At 39.3% G+C, this 23,773-nt stretch overlaps 1 protein-coding gene across 11 annotated transcripts in view; it reads left to right on the top strand.

Moving 5' to 3' along the window:
• CADPS2 (calcium dependent secretion activator 2) overlaps window positions 1-23,773 on the top strand; it is a 591,026-nt gene that overhangs the window by 513,058 nt on the left and 54,195 nt on the right. For 3 of the 11 annotated variants that reach the window (XM_061414557.1, XM_061414559.1, XM_061414556.1), the window contains 5 exons: window positions 5,005-5,146; window positions 5,273-5,392; window positions 9,078-9,233; window positions 10,776-10,923; window positions 18,515-18,589. In XM_061414557.1, coding sequence (XP_061270541.1) covers window positions 5,005-5,146; window positions 5,273-5,392; window positions 9,078-9,233; window positions 10,776-10,923; window positions 18,515-18,589 — 641 coding nt within the window. Of the gene's footprint in view, window positions 1-5,004; window positions 5,147-5,272; window positions 5,393-9,077; window positions 9,234-10,775; window positions 10,939-11,644; window positions 11,660-18,514; window positions 18,590-23,773 lie in introns of all 11 variants that reach the window. The other 8 variants (XM_061414550.1, XM_061414552.1, XM_061414551.1 and 5 more) reach the window with 3 other exon arrangements.

Below are 23,773 nucleotides of genomic sequence, written 5' to 3'. Positions count from 1 at the left end.
CACAGTAGAAGCCTGTGCAGGGTGAAGAATAAACAGAGGAAACCAGTAATTTGGCAAAAGGACAACAGAATGAAGCATTTCAAGAGAGACTTAGACTGGAAAGTGTCTACTTAAACTAAACCATCAGAATCATTATGGCTGGACCACAGGAAGTAAGGGAGTCAGGTAACCAAAATGAGCCGGAGAGGTCATATTAAGATACCTCATAGATGGCTTTCATTTCATGCTAAGGCTTTTGAAGTTTGCCTTGAGGATCCATTTAAAAATTATAATCTTTAAGAGATACATTCTTTGTTTCATATTTTAGCACACTCCTCTGCTTGAGATTTTAAGAAGATGAATGGGCAGAAGGAAAATTAGGTGCCTAAGACTAGTTAGGAAATTATTGCATTAGCCATGACGGGAGATGAGAGGGTTGGACCTAGGACAACGGCAGTGTTGATGAACAGAAGGATGAGATGTGCTAGAAAGATAGTAAGGATATAAAATATGCAGGTTCTCACTCCTAATTGGACCTTGGAACTGAAGGAAAGCCCTCTGGTACAACTTCCAGGTTGCCAGTATATTGATCAGGTGGATGATCTGTTTTTATTCCTGGGTTCAAAATAAGAGAAGAGAAACAGGCTTGTTTAACAAGATAATGAATCCAGTGCTTATCAAGTATATCAAAAAAAGAGAGAGAGCTCTTACTAGAAATAATCTGAGTCAACTGCTACTTAATCTTAGAATCATTATAACATGTAATAACATAATAATCGTGTGTGATTCTCCTTATGTGCTTCATTTTAACAAACTAAGCATGACTTAATAGCCAACATATCTAATCTCTAAATGTACAATAAAGTAGCATTTGAATTAATGAGGTAAAGTGCTCATTTGTAGATGTAAAATTTGTTTCATAAGAGAGCGCTCTTGCAAGAAATACATTTGAGACAACTGCTACTTAATCTTAGAATCATTGTAACATTTAATAGTAACGGAGCATGATTTTCCTTATGTGCATTTTCATCTTAACAAACTAAGTATGGCTGAATAGCCAACTTACCTAATCTCTAAATGTGTAGTAAAGTAGCATTTGAACTGATGAGGTAGACTGCTCATTTGCAGGTGAAATGATTTGTTAACATTAGTCAGTATTTTGGCTTTGGTATAGTTCAAAATAATGATGCTATTTAATAGTACCTATCAGGATGCAACTGCTGAAGAAGCAATCAGCTACCCACTCCAATATTCTTGGGCCTTCCTTGTGTCTCAGCTGCTAAAGAATCCACCTGCAATGTGGGAGACCTGGGTTAGATCCCTGGCTTGGGAAGATCCCCTGGAGAAGGGAAAGGCTACCCACTCCAATATTCTGACCTAGAGAATTCCATAGACTGTACAGTCCATGGAGTGGCAAAGAGTCGGACATGACTGAGTGGCTTTCACTTTCATCAAGATGCAAAGCCTAAGGTTCTTTATACTTTTTATTCAGAGGCCATATAAATGAAGGTTTAGGCACACAGTCTATCTGTACAGCCATGTAAAATTGTCCATGAAATTGTTCTTTCAATGTGTATTATAAGCACACTGAATATTTTCACAGTGTTAGTTCACTTTTATTGATTGAAATATAGTGGATATAAAATCTTATATATTACAGATGTACAGGGCTTCCCAGGTGGTGCTAGCGGTAAAGAATGCGCTGCCAGTGCAGGAGACACAAGACACACAGGTTTGATCCCTGGGTCAGGAAGATCCCCTGGAGTAGAAAATGGCAACCCACTCCAGTATTCTTGCTTGGAAAAAATTCCATGGACAGAGGAGCCTGGCAGGCTGTGGTCCATGGGGTCACAGAGTCAGACATGACTGAGTGACTGAACACGCACACACATACATGGGTGTACCGTGCAGTGATTAACAATTTTTAAATGTTACACTCCGTTTATCTTTACTGTGAAATGTGGGCTATATTTCCTGTGTTTTTCAAGGTATCACTGGAGCATACTCTTTTATTTTCTATTGGAGGGTAATTGTTTTACAATGTTGTGTTGTTTTCTACCGTACAACAGCAAGAAACAGCCATAAGTGTACACATGTCCTTTCCCTCCTAAGCCTCCCTGCCAACCCCCCATCCTACCCCTGTAGGTCATCACAGAGCTCCCCTTGCTAAACAACAGCTCCTGCTAGCTGTGTGTTTTATACACTGAAATGTGTATGTATAAATGTGTATGTATGCCGCGCTCTCTCAGTTCATCCCGCCCTCCTCTTCCCGCACTGTGTCCACAAGTCTGTTCTCTGCGTCAGTGTCTCTGTTCCCCTGGAGCTTATTTTATACCTGGTTGTTTATACCTCTTCCCTGGAGTAGGACATGGCACCCCACTCCAGTATTCTTGCCTGGAGAATCCCACGGACAGAGGAGCTTGGTGGGCTGCAGTGCATGGGGTCGCAAAGAATCGGACACGACTGAAGCGACTTAGCATGCACACGCCTCTTAGTCCTCTTCCCCTTCCTACTGGTAACTACTATTTTGTCCTCTTTATCTGTGAGTCTGTGTATTTTTTATCTACTAGATAAGTACATTTTTAAGATTCCACATGTAATGATATTATATTCTATTTGTCTTTCTCTGTCTGACTTATTTCACTTAGCATCAGTTCAATGCAGTTCACTCTCCGCTTTTTAGGCTTAGTTAAAATACCATCTCTTAAGAAATACCTTTGCTAACCAAAGAGTATTTTTTTAAATGAATACATTTTCACTTTGAAGATTATTTAAAGTAATCACAACTGAGTTTAGGATGTCCCCTTGAGAAATATGTACTATCATCTAAAAAATGACAAATTCTTTGTTGACAGTTGCTTAGCATTACTTTCCTACAGAAAGTATTTTCCTACAGAATTTCTCTTCATTCATGGTGCAACTTGGGCACACACTGTGTTAGTTCCAGTTACCACAACAGAATACCTCACACTGGGTGGCTTATAAGTCACAGAAATTTCTTCCTTACAGTTCTGGAGGCTGGGAAGTCTGACATCAAAGCACCAGCAGATTCAGTGTCTAGGGAGGGCTAGATTTCCTGGCTCACCACCAACCATCTTCTCACTGTAACTTTACACGGTGAAAGGGTCGAGGGATTGTCTCTAGGGTCTCTAAGAAGGGCCCTGATCCTATTGTTGAGGGCTCTGCCCTCAACCTAATCACTTCCCAAAGACCCCGTCTCCTAATACCATCATATTAATGTGCTTACCGTCCTCAGTCACTCAGTTCTGTCCAACTCTTTGCAACCCCAAGGATTGTAGCCCAGTGCGCTGCTCTGTCCATGGGATTTTCCAGGCAAGACTACTGGAGTGGGTTGCCATCTCCTTCTCCAGGGGATTTGCCAGACCCAGGGATTGAACCTGTGTTCTGTGTCTCCTGCTTTGTGGGTGGATATTTTACATGCTGAGCCATTGGGGAATGGGAGTTAGGATTTCAACATACGAATTTTGGACATGGACATTCCATCCACAGCACTGACTATTCTAAAACAGTTATGACCTGTGCGTAGAAAGCAGCCATCTCTTAGTGGAGGTAAAGTGCATCTTGTCCAGCAGTCCTGTCCTAGTAGTATTGATTCTTAGACTCCTGCAATGGCATTAGGTAGGATGTTTATTCTATTACTTCATCACAATTCACTAAAGACTAATGGACAACTAAAAAATGCATGGGATATGCTGACTCTCTTTACTTACACACATGGAGAAGTGAGTGATTAAGAAAAATTTCACAAATAACTAAAAAGTTCATAAAGTGGAATAGACATTCCCAAGGCCACAGTCACCCTCCTGGTGAGTTAAACTAGTATATCTCTTAGAAGCAAGCAGACTTAATTGAATAGGTTTAGTTCTGTGATTGGAGAAGGCGATGGCACCCCACTCCAATACACTTGCCTGGAAAATCCCATGGACGGAGGAGCCTTGTAGGCTGCAGTCCATGGGGCTGTGAAGAGTCGGACACGACTGAGCGACTTCACTTTCACTTTTCACTTTCATGCACTGGAGAAGGAAATGGCAACCCACTCCAGTGTTCTTGCCTGGAGAATCCCAGGGACAGGGGAGCCTGGTGGGCTGCCATCTATGGGGTCGCACAGAGTCCGACATGACTAAAGTGACTTAGCAGCAGCAGCAGCAGCAGCAGCAGTTCTGTGATACACAGCATACCACAGGGATTATGTATACATGCTAAATCTTTTCAGTTGTGTCTGACTCCTGCCACCTCGTAGACTCTCGCCCGCCAGACTCTTCTGTCCGTGGGACTCTCCAGGCAAGAATGTGTGTTAGTCGCTCAGTCGAGTCTGACTTTGCGACCCCATGGACTGTAGCCCACCAGGCTCCTCAATCCATGGAATTCCCCAGGCAAGAATACTGGAGTGTGTTGCCATTTCCTTCTCCAGGGGATCTTCCTGACTAAGGGATCAAACCTAGGTCTCCTGCATTTCAGGCAGATTCTTTACCATCTGAGCTACAGGGACTTTCCCAGTATTCCCAGGCAAGAATACTGAAGTGGATTGCCATGCCCTCCTGGATCTTCCTGACTCAGGGATCTAATCCCCATCTCTTATGTTTCTTGGATTGGCAGGCGGGTTCTTTACCACTAGAGCCACCTGGGAAGCCCATGAGGATTAGAACTCTGGTTAATTGCCGTATTTACATGTGTTAAGATCTTTAGGGCACTCCACAGTTCGTTTGACTCTCCAACAAGTGGCCAAATGCCTCGTGAGCTAATCCTTTTAGAAAATAAAACCATACCACCTGCCAGGAAGGTTTTATAGAGATACATTTATGGTTTTTACAGCATATGGAGATGGTGACTACACTTCTTGGTTAGTTTTCATTGCATGATATCCCGTATGAGGAACAAAGCCCGTTATTCTCTGTATTTTATTGGTTCTGTGTGATACTCTTTCCAGAAAAGTTTTTCATCCGTATTTTCCAGATGCCTGCTATAAGCCCTCTGACAAACTCTGTTTCTGCTTGACTGTTTCAGCACTTTTATGTAATGGAAAATTTCATAAACACTTGCAAGAGATCTTTGTGCCGTTGGTTGTCCGCTACGTGGATCTCATGGAGTCCTCCATCGCTCAGTCAATTCACAGAGGTTTTGAGCAAGAGACATGGCAGCCTGTCAAGTAGGTATCTTGCAGTAGTGTCCACAGAGCCCCTGTCTCTTCTGTCCTGCCCTTATGACTTTACACATGGCCATCTGTAGTTATTGCTTATGGTGGTCCCTTCCCACGTTGTCTGTTTCTTTACAGGAATATCGCCAACAGTCTTCCCAATGTAGCTCTTCCAAAAGTTCCAAGTCTGCCTCTTAATCTTCCACAGATTCCTAGCTTTTCTACTCCTTCGTGGATGGCTTCTTTATATGAGTCCACGTGTGTATCCCTCACTTCTTTCCTGGTGGTGTGTTAGCTGGTGCATGGCCTGGGCTGTGTTCTGTGCAAATGTGTTTAGATTGCATGGCATTTATCTTCCTTGGTTGAGGAATACTGTATTTTGGTTTTATTTGTTTGAGTTTTTGAAGCTATTGAGCTAAGCTTAGCATATCGATGATACATAATATAGATTTTCTTTTAAAAAAAAAAAAGTACTCCCAGCTTTGATGTTCATATGTGATCTGTGGGGCAGGGTCATTTTGCGCCCTAGGTTGTGCCTCTAGTGTAAGTGGTATAACCGGAGTGTTCCATATTCAGGCAAGCAGTGTGGTTAGCGCTGTGTATGTCCAGGATCCTTTGTTGCCTCCAGTTGTGTGATTTATCTTGTCTATGTAGAAAAACCTTTGTAAGAACAGTTTTAAGAACACAATCTTTTCCTGCTTTTATGTTAGTCTCACCTTTAAAGAAACAATCATGCAGGTTGCAGATAAGGGTTTGTCCCTTGTTTCTCAGCACCAGCGAGTCTTCTTTTGTCCTTTCATGTACCATTTGTTGCATCTTGTTATTTTTAAATAATCTTTATATCATTACAAGCCATATTTATTAACTCCAGATTGTCACCAGCCTCCCTATTGCAGATTTGGTAAATGAGAGTCATTAAAGTGAAAAGGACGTGGGCTTTGAAATCGATCAGCCTTACTTTTAGATCCTTATGCATCATTAGCTTAGCTTATTCATCATTAAGTCTTCATTAACCTCAGTTTCCTCAACTCTAAAATGGTTATGACATCTAATTTAAAGATGTTTTGGGAGGATTAAAAAAAAAAAACACTGTGAAAAGAGCCTGGCACAGCCTAGGGTCTCCATAAATGATAACTACTATGTAACTACAATCTACGTTATGATTGTTATTAGCATAATTATTATTACATTATCACCAATCATCATTATTACCCATAACTGAATGGTTTCCAAAAGTTTGAGCCTCACAGAAGTGAAATGAACTCAGTAATACCCCATGCTTTGCACAAGATCTCACATGAAGTCAGCTAGAAAAAATAATAATTCAAAGAAGAAAATTAGCTACCATTAAGTGAGATAGAAGGCCAAATTCTTTACCTTGGTTAAGCCTTGTGACAACCCTGTGAGGTAAATATCACTTTCCCCAACAGGAAACTAAGTCACCAAGAAGTTAAAAGGCAGAACTCACAGTCAGCAAATGACAGGCTTTGAACCCACATGTGTATAAATCATCTTCATAGATGCTCCTCTAAATCTCTCCCTGTCTATAGAATTCTGGCTTTTTTAGCTCTAGGAGTGAATGCCAGTAAGGTAAGTTACTGCTGGCATTTTCAGGAAATTATCTCACACTCCATTTTTCACATTTGGATTCTTTAACCTGCAATTAATACTTTTAGGGATAGGTTACTAATCAGAAGTTATTTTAAAATGAAAAAGTTATGAATAAATTGCAGGTTATACATGCCAGCTTGAGAGAAAACCTATTTACATTTTTCATCTATTTAATTGTAACAAACACTTGTTACCTTAATTACATTTCCAATTGAGCATATGTATCATTTAGAATCATTCTGTAACAGGATCAAAGAACAAAAAACATATATCCATATTCTCTATAAAGGTTTGTTTGTCACATATAATGAGAAAGTCAATTTTTATTAGAATTATACCTTTACCATTTGGGGTTTTATCTTAATGGTGGGTTTTGTTGCTGTTGTTTTGTTGAAAAATTATAAGAAATAAATTTGCTTCTTTGCCAATTACATCCAATTACTCTTAAAACATAGTTCTTCTAATCTACCAAACTGCACACTGTAAGTGTATCAGAGGATTTTGCTTCATGATCTTTTTCACTTATTTTTATTATATAAGTGGCAAAATGAATTAAATATAGTGTTTTCTCAAACTTTTTTATAGCAGTGTCAGTCTGGTTCTCTGGTTCTTTTGTTTAATGATACTTTTGGGGCACTGAATATTAAGGTTTGGAGACAGTAAGTGAAGAAAGTGCTGTGAGTAATTTTCACTGCTTTGCTGTGATTGCTCCCTTGAGAATTTAACTCTGAGGACATCTTGGCTAGACGAGGAGATCATGAGGAATTACTGGCAGAATGGGAGGATGAGAGCAGAGTAGATTGGTGATGGAGCTGAGATGCTGAGGCTGTGGGGGAGCAAGGGCATAGAAATAAGCCTTTAATTAGCCAGAGCAGGAGGTGACTGTTTTTAAGCTGACTAATTAAGATATGTTTAGCTAAACAATGTGGTTATTTAAAAGAATTTTTCTTTATAAAAATTTTCCACTGTGCCTTTGTGATAAATTAGTTTATCTTAAAATTTTTCTTTTACACACCTGAAATATAAATTTCAGGTTAGTATATGTTAAATGTTGGAAAGCTAAGCAGAAATGAATCATACAGCAGTTTTTGTTTCTTTTTCTATTGTTCTCTTTTATAATTAAGTTGCAGTATACATAGGACTGTTATTTTCAAATCATCTCTTTTCCTCTTAGGCTGTATACTAGGTTAATGGGAAAGTAAATAATACTATCACTGGCCCAAATATTATATACTCTGACACAAATTACCTCCTTGCATGGTGTGAAAACATGGTCCCTAGAGTAACCTTTGGAGAAGGCAATGGCACCCCACTCCAGTGCTCTTGCCTGGAAAATCCCATGGACGGAGGAGCCTGGTAGGCTGCAGTCCATGGGGTCGCTAAGAGTTGGACACGACTGAGCAACTTCACTTTCACTTTTCACTTTCATGCATTGGAGAAGGAAATGGCAACCCACTCCAGTGTTCTTACCTGGAGAATCCCAGGGAAGGGGGAGCCTGGTGGGCTGCTGTCTATGGGGTCGCATAGAGTCGGACACGACTGAGGCGACTTAGCAGCAGCAGCAGCAGAGTAACCTTTACCATAGTGGTGAAGGCATAGCAGACCTTGGCTTCTTGGTTAGATAGATGGAAGGACCTGAAATATATGATGTTGCTCCAACTTGAGAGCACCTTGCATATCTTTTCTCTGTTAGACCATACCTTGTAGTAAGTCAGGTTTAATTATGAGCGAGAAAAGGCCCAAAGCATTTCAAAATAGAGGCAAGATTTGCTTCCCTACCCACTTTATTATTTCCTTCCCGGTACCTGTTTCACCTTTACCTGTAACTGAGAAATTTAAAGCCCTGAAGGCAACATACGTGAAGACAAACAGAAGCCATCACGATGACAGAAGCATACTTGCATGAGTTGAGTAAAGCTCATAGTTGCCATCATATGGATTTTCTTGCATAAAACATACTTCTTTGAATTTCTAGGAGAAAGTATGTATCTTATGTTTATCCTAGAGGTTGGTAAAGAACATTTGTCTGTTCCTATATATATAATTTTATTTTTTTCTTTAGTAAACATCATTACCTATTATTTGACCCCTTTGTATGAAACTTTACTGCTGTATTTCTATTTTGTTCTCCTTGCCTTGCCTCATGCATTAAGAAGAAGTAAAAAGGGAAAATTAGGAGGCTGAGCAAAGAAAATATTGAACATTAGAAGTTTTATGTAGCATTTTTTCACTGACAACAATTGATACAGAAAAAAATATAATAATAATGTATGGGTGATCCATGTAGATAATAGTGGAAGTTCACAATGTTCCTTCTTCCTTTTTCTTCTAGCAATGGCTCAGCAACATCAGAAGACCTTTTTTGGAAACTTGATGCACTGCAAATGTTTGTCTTTGATCTTCACTGGCCAGAACAAGAATTTGCCCATCACTTAGAGCAAAGACTTAAACTAATGGCCAGTGACATGATAGAAGCCTGTGTCAAAAGGTAGACATATATTTTCAAGTTGCTGCTTACTCTGCCAAGCACCCAAAATACCACATTTCACCAAGTACCTTTTACATAGCTATCACAAGAAAGGTTTCAATATGTATAGCTTTTCCAAAATTTAAAGGACGTTACATACTTCGACCTAAACTCTGAGGATGAATGTGCTTGGTGCAGTTGGCCCACTACTTTTTTTCAGGTCTCCTAACATTGCCCGTGGGGCTTCCCAGGTGGCACTGGTGGTAAAGAACCCACCTGCTAATGCAGGAGACATCAGAGAAGCAGGTTCCATCCCTGGGTTGGGAAGATCCCCTGGAGGAGGGCATGCAACTCACTCCAGTATTCTTGCCTGGAAAATCCCATGAACAGAGGAACCTGGTGGGCTATAGTCCATGGAGTCACAAGGAGTTGGACACAACTTAGTGACTAAACAATAAATCATTGCTCTCAGCCATAGTACCCATACCCGTATTAATCCTTTCTGTTGTGCTTATTGTTATCTCTGGGAATGCTGTACTTTAAATCCCCAAGGCAGTGCTTCCTGAGACACATGGAAGAGATCTGTTAAGTACTTTATGAATTATGTACCGTGTTCACGCGCTGTGAAATGGCGTGGCAAACTTCAGTGATGATCATTGCCATCAATTGTTCTGTTTTCTGGTATTCTCTATCCACATCAGATGAGTTCCAAGTGTCTACTTACATTCTTCAGAACTTAACCAGAAATAAGTTATGAAGCTTTGAATTCTTCCACATGCGCTTTCATTGTATTTAATACTTTTTACAAAATCAGCATTTCACCCTAATTAGCATGATTTTCCCCATTGCCTTTGTTCATGAGATATATAAGAGCAATGCAGGCAGCATATTGAAATAACAAATTCTGGTTGGAGCAACTGGATAATACTGAAATCTTCAAAGCAAGGAAAATTCTCTCTTTAAAGTAATGTTTAATGGCTTTGTAAAGCAAAGCCATGAATTAGATTATTTAATGTTTAAAAAATATCAGGTTTGGCATCTGTGATTCTATTGTATCAAATCTATGAATATTCTTTGGACATTTTAGCAAAACCATTTCCAAATCATCTATTATGCAGTTTCTTTAAAAAAAAAACCTAAATGCAACTTCAGGTGTTTGAAAGAGAAACTAAGTGACATAAAAGAATTATATATTCTGTGTTGCACATTAATTATGTGTTTTAGTGTTTCCCAAACATGTCCTTAATTTGGTAAACCCTCACACAGAGGATTTGTTCTGCTTTAATATACTACTTGGATACTCATGCAGACATCTAGTGTGTACTTTGAAAGGAAAAGCTTCACGGTTTCACTTACCTGTCTGAGTGAGTATCCAAGTAGTATCACAGTCTGATCTTTCATACATGACACCTAAAAAGAAGAGCATCCCACCTCCCAGCTCCCAGGCAGCCACACTCCGTATTTGCCTGTTTTAAATTAGCATCTTGTAGTGTTGATTTCACTTTTATAAATCAGGGGGGACATGTCAGATTTCTTACTCTGAATTCATGTTTTAATGAATAGAACAAGAACCGCATTTGAACTCAAGCTGCAAAAGGCAAGCAAAACCACTGACTTGCGCATCCCAGCTTCTATGTGTACGATGTTTAATGTGCTAGTTGATGCCAAAAAGCAAAGCACTAAGCTCTGTGCCCTGGATGGAGGACAGGAGGTAAGTGGATTGAATGTTGCATGTGGTAATGTAGGGTGCCCTTGCAGAGAAGGACATGCTGTTTCCAGAAGTTTCTTACTTGACTAGATGAAATAGACCTAGTTCCCCATACAAGTGTTTGATCTTTCCTGTATTATAATAATGGAATGCCCATTTATCCTTTGCTCTTATCAGTTTCTTCTTTTTAATACAAAGACTGCCCCAAATTTTACAAGTGGCCATTGAATTTCAGATATACCTTTTAATGGCTTAGGTGTTGTGTATTTACATAAACCTTGCTTTTCACAAGCAAATGAGAAAGCTAGAAAGCTACTTGCTTTGTTTATACAAATATAGAGTATCCAGTTTGCATCCAAAAAACAAGCCACAGAAAATAGCCCATGAAATATTTTATTTACACAAAAGTTGCCTTTTTAAAAAAAAAGATCAAATAGAAATATACTGGAAAATTGGTCTTTGCTTTTTTCAACGAATACCCCATTGTTTCAATTTGATTTCTATTTTGTTTGGTTCTGTATTCAGAAATAGAGTTTATTTTACCCCGTGATTTTATTTTTGTTGAGAGTGGTGAATGGGTGAAACGGATCTCTTTTTCTTAGATTACCTCTTTAAGTTAATATTTTGTTGCATCTTGCCCATTGTAATTACTTTTTCATCATTTCTTTATTTTTCCTTATGTTCTCCTTCATCGTGTTTTATTTTCCCTCATGGCATGATCCAGTTTGATAGTCAGTGGGTAAGTTTCATTTAAAAAACACACACACACACATTTTCATTTGAATTATTATTCTTGTAAGTGTACCTTTTTTATGTTCATCTTTTCAAATTAAAATAATATAATTCCATTTTCAGGTTTTTGATTGGTGTGTATGTATATAATACTTCATAGCAATACCCAAAGATGCATTAAAACACATGTAAATACTTTCACCTTAAATAATGTCAAAGGAAATGTTTCCTCCCTGTTGAGCTGCAGAATCAACAGACTACTTTATAATTTTTTAAGATAAAATTATTTAAAACCAAGTGAATTCACCCTTCTTTAAATTCTAAATGAATTCAGAAGCAGAGTGATTGTTAACATTTTTAAGATGTATATATATGTAGTGTATACTTTCACTAATAATATTAAAAGAATTTAGAGTTAGAGGCTATAGATGACATATAGCATATATACATGGTAGCCTGTAAATTTGAGAACCAGGAGGCCACTCTTAAGGTCATTCCATACAGAAGAACCCAGTTGTGAATTTCAGTGAAGGATATGCCCACTGTGATAACAGCCATTCCTCCTACTCACGGTCTGGGATAGCACCATCATCAGATTCAGGGAAGGGCTGCTGCTGCTGCTGCTAAGTTGCTTCAGTCGTGTCCGACTCTGTGCGACCCCATAGACGGCAACCCACCTGTGTCAGAAGCCGTACCCCTTCCGCACACAGGTTTTCTTGAGGTACCACCCAGAACCTTGGAGGAACATCGTTTGAAAACCCTTTATACCTTACAGGATTGACTAGATTAAATAAATATTTTTTAATAAGTCAAATGCTTCTGTGCTCTACAGATATGTTAAATCTTATAACTCTTAGAGTTGACACGTGGGAGTCAAACTCAGAACCAACTCTTCACTGGGCTAACAACTCTAATTCAAGCAGAAGGGCTTAGGTAACCACTAAGAGGATAAGAGGTTTCCCAGGTGATGAGTGGTAAAGAATCCGCCTGCCAGTGCAGGAGATGCAAGAGTCATGTGTTCAGTCTCTGGACTGGGAAGATCCCCTGAAGGAGGAAATGGCAACCTGCTCCAGTATTCTTTCCTGGGAAATTCCATGGACAGAGGAGCCTGGGTACAGTCCATGAGTCGGACACAGCTGAGCACACACACACAATACTACACAAGAGGATAAGAAGATCCACTATTTTGAATGTCGTACTTATTTAACCAAGAGACAGACATTAGCTATTTGGCCATAATTTGTTCACATATCCACGTATTTCATTCTTTGAGCAATTCGGGGGGAAAAGTGTATTTCTAATACCACAGCATACAACCTTACAGACAAAGTAAGGAGCTGATACGTGTTATGGAGTATTCAGTTTTATCATTCTCTGATCTCTTGAAACGTGATTTATTATCTAATTATCTGAATGAGTAGGCAGCTGGCTTGGCTATCAATGGCTCACAACCACCTTCTTGGTTTTCTATAGCCAGATGTAAACCTTTTATTGTCTGCTTGAGAACATTGTCTGTCTCTTTATACACACATCCATTTCTCATCAGGTTTATGGAATCCTCTTGCCTCTTCCATTAATACTGGATTTATCCATTTGTTCTTGTTTTCACATACACTGCAGTACCTGACACACAATAGATACATAGTAAATGTTTGTTGAATGAGCAGACTGATTTTTTGTCACTGCTTTAAAAATCTTATCCCCATTTAAAAAAAATCCTCCCCTGTAAGAAACAACTCACTCCAGTACTCTGAAAGAAAAACAGGCGCCCACACAAATGACAAAACATTGTTGCATTGTCAAATGATTCTTCACATTAATAGGTGGATGATTTTGAAGAGTAATCTGCTGTTGTTCATTATATCTGCACCTGTACCTTCTCACCAGAGACAATTAGTTCCCCACAACTTTCACACAATTAATATACTTCAAAAAGGGCAGGTGTAAAACCCATTAGCAACCCTGAAAAGTGGTAAACAAGAGTTTCCGTGCTCAAGAAGTATTTTATACTTTGCTTTTAATCTCCAGGAAATATATACATGTAATTGCACCGGCTTTTCCTCTCTGTATGTGTTTAAGACAAGTTTGGGGATGATTACAAAGTGATGAATACATTACATGCATAGGTGAGCCCATGCATAGGACCCCATTGTATAGCAAGCAACAAATTAAAGTTATTGAAAAAACTAGACTATTACACAATTTGGAAACTCATAAAGATATATAGTATACTATGTAGGTAAACCTAGCAGATTTTATTTTTTTCTAGATTTAAGGGAATTACCTCTGTACAATCTCTAGTAAATTTATCATATCATCATTGCTGGGACAAAAGCTTACCAACTCCTTACCCACAGTAAAGCCCCTTCTGGACTCCTGAATTATGATTCTGTTTTCTTACATGGCATACGATGATGCAGACACTCTCAGCCACAGCCCGGAACAGCATTTAATGGAGTAATTAGTGATCGAATGATCTGCTCTTGTGACAGCTGTGTGTAATGAGTCAGCAATCTCAGGCCAGGCCCTCAGGGACAGATGTGGAGATCCGAAAACCACCAGTGCTTAGAAATCCTCGTTATCCATCCCTGCAAAAGAGCAGACGACTGCATGGGCCTTCAGCAGTCATATGCTCTCAGACCCACTGTATCTCATGGTCCATCCATTGAAAGTGAAAACACATTAATGGAGCAACTCAGGGACCCCTACATATGTGGAATTTGTTTACAATTGCAGTAAAATACTTCCATTTCCAGATCTAACAATCCAATACCTTTAAAAATCATCCCAGCAGAAGGACCAAAATTTTTAAGAATACTGGATTGCACTGGCATTTGGCTAGTCTTCATTTCTTATGTGTCTGCATGAGAACAGTCAGGTGAGATGAGGATATTTACCCATGTGTAAAGGGGCCAGGACTTCAGACCCATGCCTGATCTGAATTCCCTGGGCTCCATGAAGTAAAAATTCCTCAGTCAGTCCAGTCACTCAGTCATGTCCGACTCTTTGCAACCCCATGGACTGCAGCACACTAGGCTTCCCAGTCTATCACCAACTCCCGGAGCTTACTCAAACTCATGTCCATCTAGTTGGTGATGCCATCCAACTATCTCATCCTCTGCCGTCCCCTTCTCTGCCCACCTTCAGTCTTTCCCAGCATCAGGGTCTTTTCCAATGAGTCAGTTCTTCACATCAGATGGCCAAAGTATTGGAGCTTCAGGATCAGTCCTTCCAATGAATATTCAGAACTGATTTAATTTAGGATTGACTGGTTTGATCTTGCAGTCCAAAGGACTCTCAAAAGTCTTCTCCAACACCACAAAACATCAGTTCAAAAACATCAGTTCTTCAACATTCAGCTTTCTTTATAGTCCAACTCTCACATCCATCCATGACTACTAGAAAAACCATAGCCTTGACTAGACGGACCTTTGTCAGCAAAGTAATGTCTCTGCTTCTTAATATGCTATCTACGTTGGTCATAGTTTTTCTTCCAAGGAGCAAGCTTCTTTTAGGGCTGCAGTCACCATCAAAGTTCATCTTAATCCAAGTGCAGAGTCACCTAATGGAGAAGCAGGGCACAGACAGTTTTGAGGTCAGTTGTGGAAAGAATTCATCTAAGAATGATCTGGAAAGTACCAGTTTGTAGAATCATTGATCCAACTTGAAATATTCTGATAGAAATTTTATAAGCTTTTATTGTTGCAGACAAAAACTTGTCAGGTTTTGAACAAAAATTTGGTCTGCTAATCTAAATGAAAACCTAAATTTTATCAACTTTAGCTTAGGAAATGTCCATGTTTCCAGATAAATTCTGTTCATAACTGTTTTGATCTCTTTGTGTGTTTACATTTGTCTTTGGAAACTATCTGGATCCCCTAATGAATAACTTTTTTCTAGCTAATTTTCTGTTACCTATATGTGGCATTTCTGGGTTATTCTCTTTGCAGAGTATGTATGTAAAATGTGAATTCTGAAGCTACCTCCACATTTCCACTCAGAGTACTCCTAGACCACATCTGCTACCTGTACAGCTAGAGCAGACTCTGGAAGTTCCCAGCTGCTTTCAGATTTAGTATCAGTGAAGTCAGAGCTGATCAGATACATTGACAGTAGCAAACTACTGCTCAGTCACTCGGTCATGGCCGACTCTTTGCAGCCCCAATGACTGTAGCCTGCCAGCCTCTTCTGTCCATGGAATTTTCCAGGCAAGAATATTGGAGTGAATTCCCGTGTCCTACTCCAGGGGATTTTCCCAACCCAGGGATTGAACCCATTTCTCTTGTGTCTCCTGAATCAGCGGACAGGTTCTTTACTATTAGCACCACCAAAATCTCATATAAAAAAAAAAAACAACCTAGCAATCATTATACTATTTAGGTTTGCCCCCTCCACCCGGTAACACATTTAAAATGTATACTTTTTTTCCCCTCTTTTTAAATTATATACTTTTTAAATCAGAGTGTAATTGATTACAATTGATTATAATTTATTACAAAAGCTTACAGTATTATGTTAGTTTTTGCTGTACAGCGATGCAAATCAGCTATAAGTATACACATGTACCCTTCCTCTTGAGCCTCCCTCCCACCCTGTTTCTTCCTTTTTAACTTGCTCTCTTTCCCTCCCTCTGCTTTTGGCTGGATTAAACATGAAAGAAAACAGCAGTCTAAAAGTGTGCATTATAAGAGAATTGGATGGCTCCTAGAGCCTGCTTTTCCCTGCCTTTCAATAAAAAGGATATAAATGACCTCTTTAGTGGCTCATCTCTTGATTTTAAGAAATTGCCAAAAATCAGTGCAACCCAAAATTCAAATGTGTAGAAGCTCTGCTGTTCTATATCCAATAGCTTTCTGATGCCATTTCATTATTTTTTTTAAATAATGTGAAAAATGAAAGTTAAAAATGAAAGTTATGGCAAAGAGAGATAAACATTGAGGATAAGGCATGCGCAAGAAGATGAAACTTTGCAGCTTCAGGTGACTGAATGTTTTCTAGCACTTTCCGTGTAGAGGAAGGAGAGTAGCTTGAAACCCGTCTCCTGTATCCCTTTCCTCTTCTACCCCAAAGAGAAGCCTCAATCTGCTATTTTTATTTCCTCCTGCTACACAGGCACAAATCTGGAGAGAGAAGGATATGAAAAGAGAGTGCCTGGAGAGGGAGCCGTGCAGGGCTCATTTGCACAGGCTCCTCCACTGCCTGGTCAGTGGAACAGTTTCAGTTAGGAGGAGGGGTTAGTGGGGAGAGGGAAGTGATGTTTTTGTACCTCTCCCTCTGGGGTCTCCTTGGTCATCTCAACTACCAGCCAGGGTTTTAGGCCAGGTTTTTCAAGCTCTTTCTCTTCTACCTTGCTTTTCTTTGTTTTGTTGTCTTGTTTTTCCTTTTCCTTCTCTTCAAGCTGTTCTGAAAGCAAAAAAAAAAAAAAAAAAACTACAGCAGTAGGAATCCACCCTCTAGGCTTCCATTCTGTTTGTCTTTTGGGGAGTACAAATTTGGGGAGACAGACACTTAGTAGTTTCTTTCCCTGAGTGAAAAATACATGCCTAGAAAGTTCCCTGTTCATATATGTGTGCTTAATTTAAGACCTCTTCTCAACACACACATATACACACAGGCATACACACACACACAAGCAGGAAAAGAAAACAATTCCCGTGCTCCAAAATTCTGCCTCCTTTCTTCATTATTTATGCAGGTAGATGATGGCTTGTCACTTTGAAAGCCTGTGGGGGGGGACCTCATTCCTGTGTGTTCCAGAACAGACCTAAGTTGATGTTTTGTTCTGTGTGGAAACTTTGAGACATGTTTTCAGAAGGAAAAATAGCTTTCAAAAACTCACATCTTTGGAAACCATTCAACCAGCAGCTGTTAAGTTGGTCTGTTTATCCTGACCTGAGTACTTTTACTCCATGCATTATGTTAGCTGTTCCAAGAAGCCTTGAACCATCAAGATAGGGTTAGTCTTTACAAGTCACATTTTCGTGAAGTGGCTATTGCGGACAATCAGCCGTCAGATAAATGCTTCTAAAGGAAGAATTACTGTTTCAATGAATGTGCCTTCACACGCCGCCAAAGCCAAAGCTCCTGCTAATTTAAGAAGAGAACTCTCTAGTAGTCTCTAAAGAAGGCAAAAAATAAAGAGTCTTTCAGGTTTATTTTAAATACATCTTTTTTTTTTTTTTTGCATTTACTTAAAGGCATCATTTTCATGAGGAAGCAGTAAAAAAAAAACTATGGGGAGTGAGTGCTGTTTCATTGTACCTTTTATGGCCTATTAATTTGTTACCATCTATCACCTTTGTTGATGAAATTTTAATTTTGCCCTTGCTTGAGCATATTGTAAGAATTGTATAAACTGCGGCTCCCCATGCTGACAAAAAGGTCCTTTCAGCAAGAACAATTGGGAGCTCATTTTATTTCTAGAGCACGTTTAAAATAACTTATGAATGAGAGTTGTCAGACATGAAATGCTGTATTAATTAAATCTTTTTCCAGTCTTTTTGCTTCCCCCGCTAAACCAACCCTTTACAAAAATACTCGGCCACCTTAATTATAGAGGAGAAGACAAAAAGTATCCTTCACATTCCTCTGTCTGAATAAGAATAAGAACTCAATTCATCTGTATAATAACCCCATTAGCTGCTTAACTCAACAGAGCACATGGGAAAATTTTCAAACCCCACAATGTAAAAAGTGTTGATTGGTGGATCATTTGCAAGGTTTTGTTCTTCTAAGGTGCAAAATGGTCATTTTGTGTAAATCTGATATGTCATAACTAGTAGCTTTAAAGCATTTATGCCTAATGACATAAATAAGTTTTGTGTCCACTTCAGCTAATGCATCTTTGTCTTTTAATATCTAGCAGCAGTACCATTCCAAAATAGATGATTTGATTGACAACACTGTAAAAGAAATCATTTCACTCCTAGTTTCAAAGGTAAGGTATTCTTTATATAATTTTCAACCGTGAATTTTTAGAAATGTGTGTCTTAGGTTTTGAAATACCTGATTGAGAAATAATAACTTTAAGGTAGATGTGAAAAAGTTCATATTCTAAGAAAAATTAGGATCAAATTATGAACGCTCTTTGTCAGTACCTTTTGGGGTTTTGTTTATGATTAATTTTGGCTTTTTTTTCAGTTGTCCTTCTAGAAATAACTCTCTTGTCCAGTAACCCCTTACGCTTTCACACTCACGTTCCCTTACTGTTTGTCTCTAGGGATGAGTTGAGTGGGCATCAGTTCTTGGAATTAGCTTGTTGGTTGTGTTGGCAGCACTGGGACTCCAGAACCAGTCTCACAGGTGGACAAAGAAGGCTGACAGGGTGATGTCTGAGGTTCTCCACTCAGAGGCCTCCCACGACTTCCTTCAGATATCTTTGACAAAAGCTATGACCTTGAGTTGTATAAGTAGTGATGAAGCATCAGTGAGTGTTCCATTTAAAATTCCACTAAGGGCTTCTCTGGTGGCTCAGATGTTAAAAATCTGCCTGCAATGCAGGAGACCTGGGTTCAAACCCTGGGTCAGGAAGATCCCGTAGATAAGTGAATGGCAACCCACTCCAATATTCTTGCCTGGAAAATCCTCATGGACAGAGGAGCCTGGTGGGCTACAATCTATAGGGTCGCAAAGAGTCGGACACGACTGAGCGACTAGCACTAGCACTAAGGTGGAACAGACTGCCATAGGTGACATTTGAATTCAGGGGCTGATAGGAAAAGAGATGGACAGCCTGAAAGCCTGGGGAGCTGAAAGAGTGAGGAAAGAGGACGGATGGGTCCCTGAGGGGCACTTTCATAAGAACAGATACTTGATTGAAGAACCCCAGATTAGACTTCATAAAACAATTAGAAGTATATACAGAATGCAAAAGAATAAAAAAATACAAAGGAAAACCCACCTTCAATTCAGTAAACAGACACAGGACATGCTGTTTATTTTTTCAAGGTCTTTATTGAATTTGCTACAAGATTGCTTCTGTTCTACGTTTTGGTTTTTTAGCCACAAACTATGTGGGTTCTTAGTTCCCCAACCAGGGATCAAATTCACACTTCCTGCATTGGAAGACAAACTCTTGACCACTGGATCACTGGGAAAGTCCCCAAGTACATGTTGCTTAGAAAAGAAAAGCTAGAGATGCCCAATAAGCATGAAAAATGTTAAGCCTCATGAATTTAAGCAATACCAAAAAACTACAATTTACATAATATTTTCTTCTAGAAATTAGCACAGATGTTTTTAAGCTATCGCTCGATTTTAGAAAAGGTCAAATGGTACACTCACATTTTCTGTATATGAAGGTGTAAATGGCTACAAACTTTCTAGAAGATAGTTTAGAACTCTATCGAGTACACTGATACCCATTCACCTAAAATCCTTTTTGTATTTTTTTCTTACTACCCAGAGAGATGCACAAAATTTATATACATTAATAGTTGTCACATTATTTCTAACTAAAAACTGGCATCAACTTTAATCTCTAACATGCGATCAGTGGTAAATTATAGGACGTCTATATTAAGAAAGTTTGCTTTCAAAGACTATAATATTAAAGTTTCATAATATAGTGTTAAATGGGAAAAAAGCTGAATATTTAGAAGTGGAAACTATGATCTGAAGTGTTATCACATACAGAAAAGATAGATAAACCTGAGAATGTCAACAGAGCTTTTATCTGGGTGGTGGGATTATAGTTAATTTGAGGGTATGGAGGATTTCTTAGAATTTATTTTGTGTGGTTTTCCAAATTCTCTGGTAGCAGGTTTTCAGGTGGAAAAAAGTCACAAAGAAAAATGATTTTGGAATAACATCACCTCCCATTTGTTCTTGCTCTGGTGGCTTCCACCCCAGAAATGAACACCCACACTGACAACACTCACCAACAAGGGCAACAGAGAAGGGTTAACAGGAAAACCTCTGGCAGGTGGGGGAGGAGGTGAACCGCAGGAGAATGAAGCTCCTAGAGGAAGAACCAGGAGGTTCCTGCCCTCCCAGGAGTCTAGCCAGCCCGTCGCTTGTAGCAGCAGTGTACTACCAGCCCGCCAAAGGGACATAGTTAACAGAGCGCCTTCATTGTCTGTGAGCCATCCAGGGAAATTTTATCCAAATGGAGCCTCACTGTCAGCACCGTTCTTCTGTGGAAGTTGTCTTTCGTGAGAATGATACATAAAAGGAGCTACTGGAAGTGCAAGGGCTTCCCTGGTGGCTCAGAAGATAAAGAATCTGCCAGATCCCCTGGGGAAGGAAAGGTCTACCCACTCCAGTATTCTTGACTGGAGAAATCCATAGACAAAGGAGCCTGGCAGGCTATAGTCCACAGGGTTGCAAAGAGTCAGACACGACTGAGTGACTAACATTTTCACTTTACTTTTTTTCATGCAGTTCATAGGGCTTGCCAGGTCGCGCAGTGGTAAAGAATCTGCCTGCCAGTGCAGGAAACATGGGTTCAATCCCTGGGTCAGGAAGATCCCCTGGAGGAGGAAATGGCAACCCACTCCAGTATTCTTGCCTGGAGAGTCTCATAGACAGAGGAGCTTGGCAGGCTGCAGCCCATGGGGTCACAAAGAGTCAGGCATGACTGAGCATGCACTCACACACATGCAGTTCATAAAGGTTTAAATAGGTAACAAGGCAAAAAGACTGCAGTTAGTTTTGGTTTGAGGAGGGGGGGTGCAGAGAAGGCAGACAAGGCTGCACATCATCTCTGCATTTGTTTCTGGCAAAGTAAGAAACCTAAATTTTTCTATATGAAATGCATTTGGATAATCACAAATCCAGTGTATTTGAGTCAGGAAATGGTGTTCCAGAGGTCAGCACCATCCTCTAGAACTGTCTGTGATGATACAAATGTTTATCCTGCACCATCCAGTATGGTAACATGTGGGTGTGGAGCACTTGAGACATGGCTAGTGCAACTGAGGAATTGAAATTTTCATTTTAATTCATTTTAAATAGTCTATTGAAACTAGCTATTAATATGATATTAGAAATCAGTTCTAGATTGTAGTTATTCTCTATGGATCCTTTCTCCTATAGTCAAATAGCACTTCTAAATAATCTTTAGTTTAAAAGTATAAAATAAATTCATTTGGTAGTTTGGGCAACCATCTTATTTAAAAATGCTATTTGCACTTGTCATTTGTCATTTGCATGACAGTAAATAGTAAATTTTGTATCATTAAGCAAAGATGAATTATTACAATTCTGTTATACAATCCTTAAATGCTAGCGTGCCAAAAAAATTGCCTGAGAGCTTTTTAAAATGCAGATGCCCAAGTCCTGCTTTCCAGAAGTTTTGGAAGAAGGACAGGATTGTGCATGTTTAACCACTCATCATGGTGATTTTGATGTAGGGGTTCCTGAGTCAGACTTTGAGAACCACTGCTCTGATGACCCTGCACCTAGATGGCTATATAAACTACTTTAAGACTAAAGTATATTTAAAAATAAGACAGTTCCTAAGATAGTGTATTCCCATTTGTTTTCACCAAAGAAGAATGATTTTTTAAGAGAGATATTTATGAAGTACCTACTGAGAAAGAGTGACTATACATGTATTATTTAATTCAAACTTCATACATAGCACCTAGGAAATAGGTGGGCTTACCCTATTTCACAGATAGGAATCTATTCTTCAAACCAGCAGAGTAAACTAACCAGAGTCACACACCTAATAAGTGCAAGTGTCAAGATTCAAAGCTTTTGAGTTTCAGATTCCCAGCTTTTGAGTTTCAGATTCCCAATCCATTGCACTTGCTGATTCCAGATCTCCAGGAAATCAGGAAAAAGCAAAAGACTGTGAAAATTAAAATTGTAACTTCTACATTAATGGTCTTTATGAAAGGCAAATTCTAAGAGATTTGTCCTAGACTTTTTATACCATATTAATTATTTCAATATTATATTAATTCAATATAAAGTAGATTAATAAAATAATTCTTTGTATCCCAAATGTTTCTTTCCATACTTTAAGTTGTCTGTGCATATTGAGAAATATGTTTATTACATATGGATGAATAAGAAGTAACACATCCTTCTTTTTATCTCCTCTCTTCAATTCTACTTCTTCATCCTCTTCTTATCCACATGTCTTCACAAATATTTTGAGATGATCCATGGGTGTTAATCACATGTAATACTCAGCAGCATATGTCCCACCTACACGCCCATTTTTCATGCCTGGAAAAGATCTCAGCTTTCCATCCTTGTGTTCTCTCCACCTAGCTGCTAAATGGTGGTATTCTTGACTTTCCATCTATGCTTTTCTTTTGAACTCATTCCATACATTTCTGTGACTTTCCCACTTTCCATTTAACTATACGCTGATGGTTCCCTCAGCATATAGGGAAACTCCTCTCCCCGAGAGGTAGTATGGAATCTTGCTGCAAAGCCCATCTATAGGCCTGAGGAGTTTAATGTGTTCATCCTAAGAGGAATGAGAAGTCATTGAAGGGCTGGAGTGGCAGAGAGTAGCGGTAGGGAATTAATCATATTTATTTGCATTATAAGATGATTCATTTGATTGTGCACAGCAAACTGATTGAGAGGGAGTAGGAAGCAGGTTGTAACATTGGTCTCTGTTGGACTAATCCAAAGACATTTAAGATATACAATGGGTAGGGTGCTAAAGACTGAATGTTTGTGTCCTCCCACAATTCATATATTAAAACCTAATCCTCAGTGTGGTGGTATTTGAAGGTGGTACACTTGAGAGGTAATAAGGTCATGAGGTTAAAGCCCTCATAAATGGGATTAGTTTCCTTATATAAAACACCCCACAAAGCTCCCTAGTCCTTTCTGCCAGGTGAAAACACAGACAGAAGGTATCATATGTGAACCATGAAGTGGGTCCTCATCAGACATTAAATCTGCCAGCACCTTGATTGCTGCCTTCTCAGCCTCCAGTTCAGTCGCTCAGTCATGTCCGACTCTTTGCAACCCCATGGACTGCAGCGCACCAGGCTTTCCTGTCCTTCACCATCTCCTGGAGGTTGCTCAAACTCATGTCCATCGAGCTGGTAATGCTATCCAACCATCTCATCCTCTGTCATCCCCTTTTTCTGCCTTCAGTCTTTCCTAGCATCAGGGTCTTTTCCAATAAGTCAGTTCTTTCCATCAGGTG

Source organism: Bos javanicus, chromosome 4 (assembly GCF_032452875.1).
Source record: "Bos javanicus breed banteng chromosome 4, ARS-OSU_banteng_1.0, whole genome shotgun sequence".
In the NCBI taxonomy this organism is placed as follows: domain Eukaryota; kingdom Metazoa; phylum Chordata; class Mammalia; order Artiodactyla; family Bovidae; genus Bos; species Bos javanicus.
The sequence above is the reverse complement of the archived record's forward strand: the minus strand, read 5'-3'. Positions and strand labels throughout refer to the sequence as shown.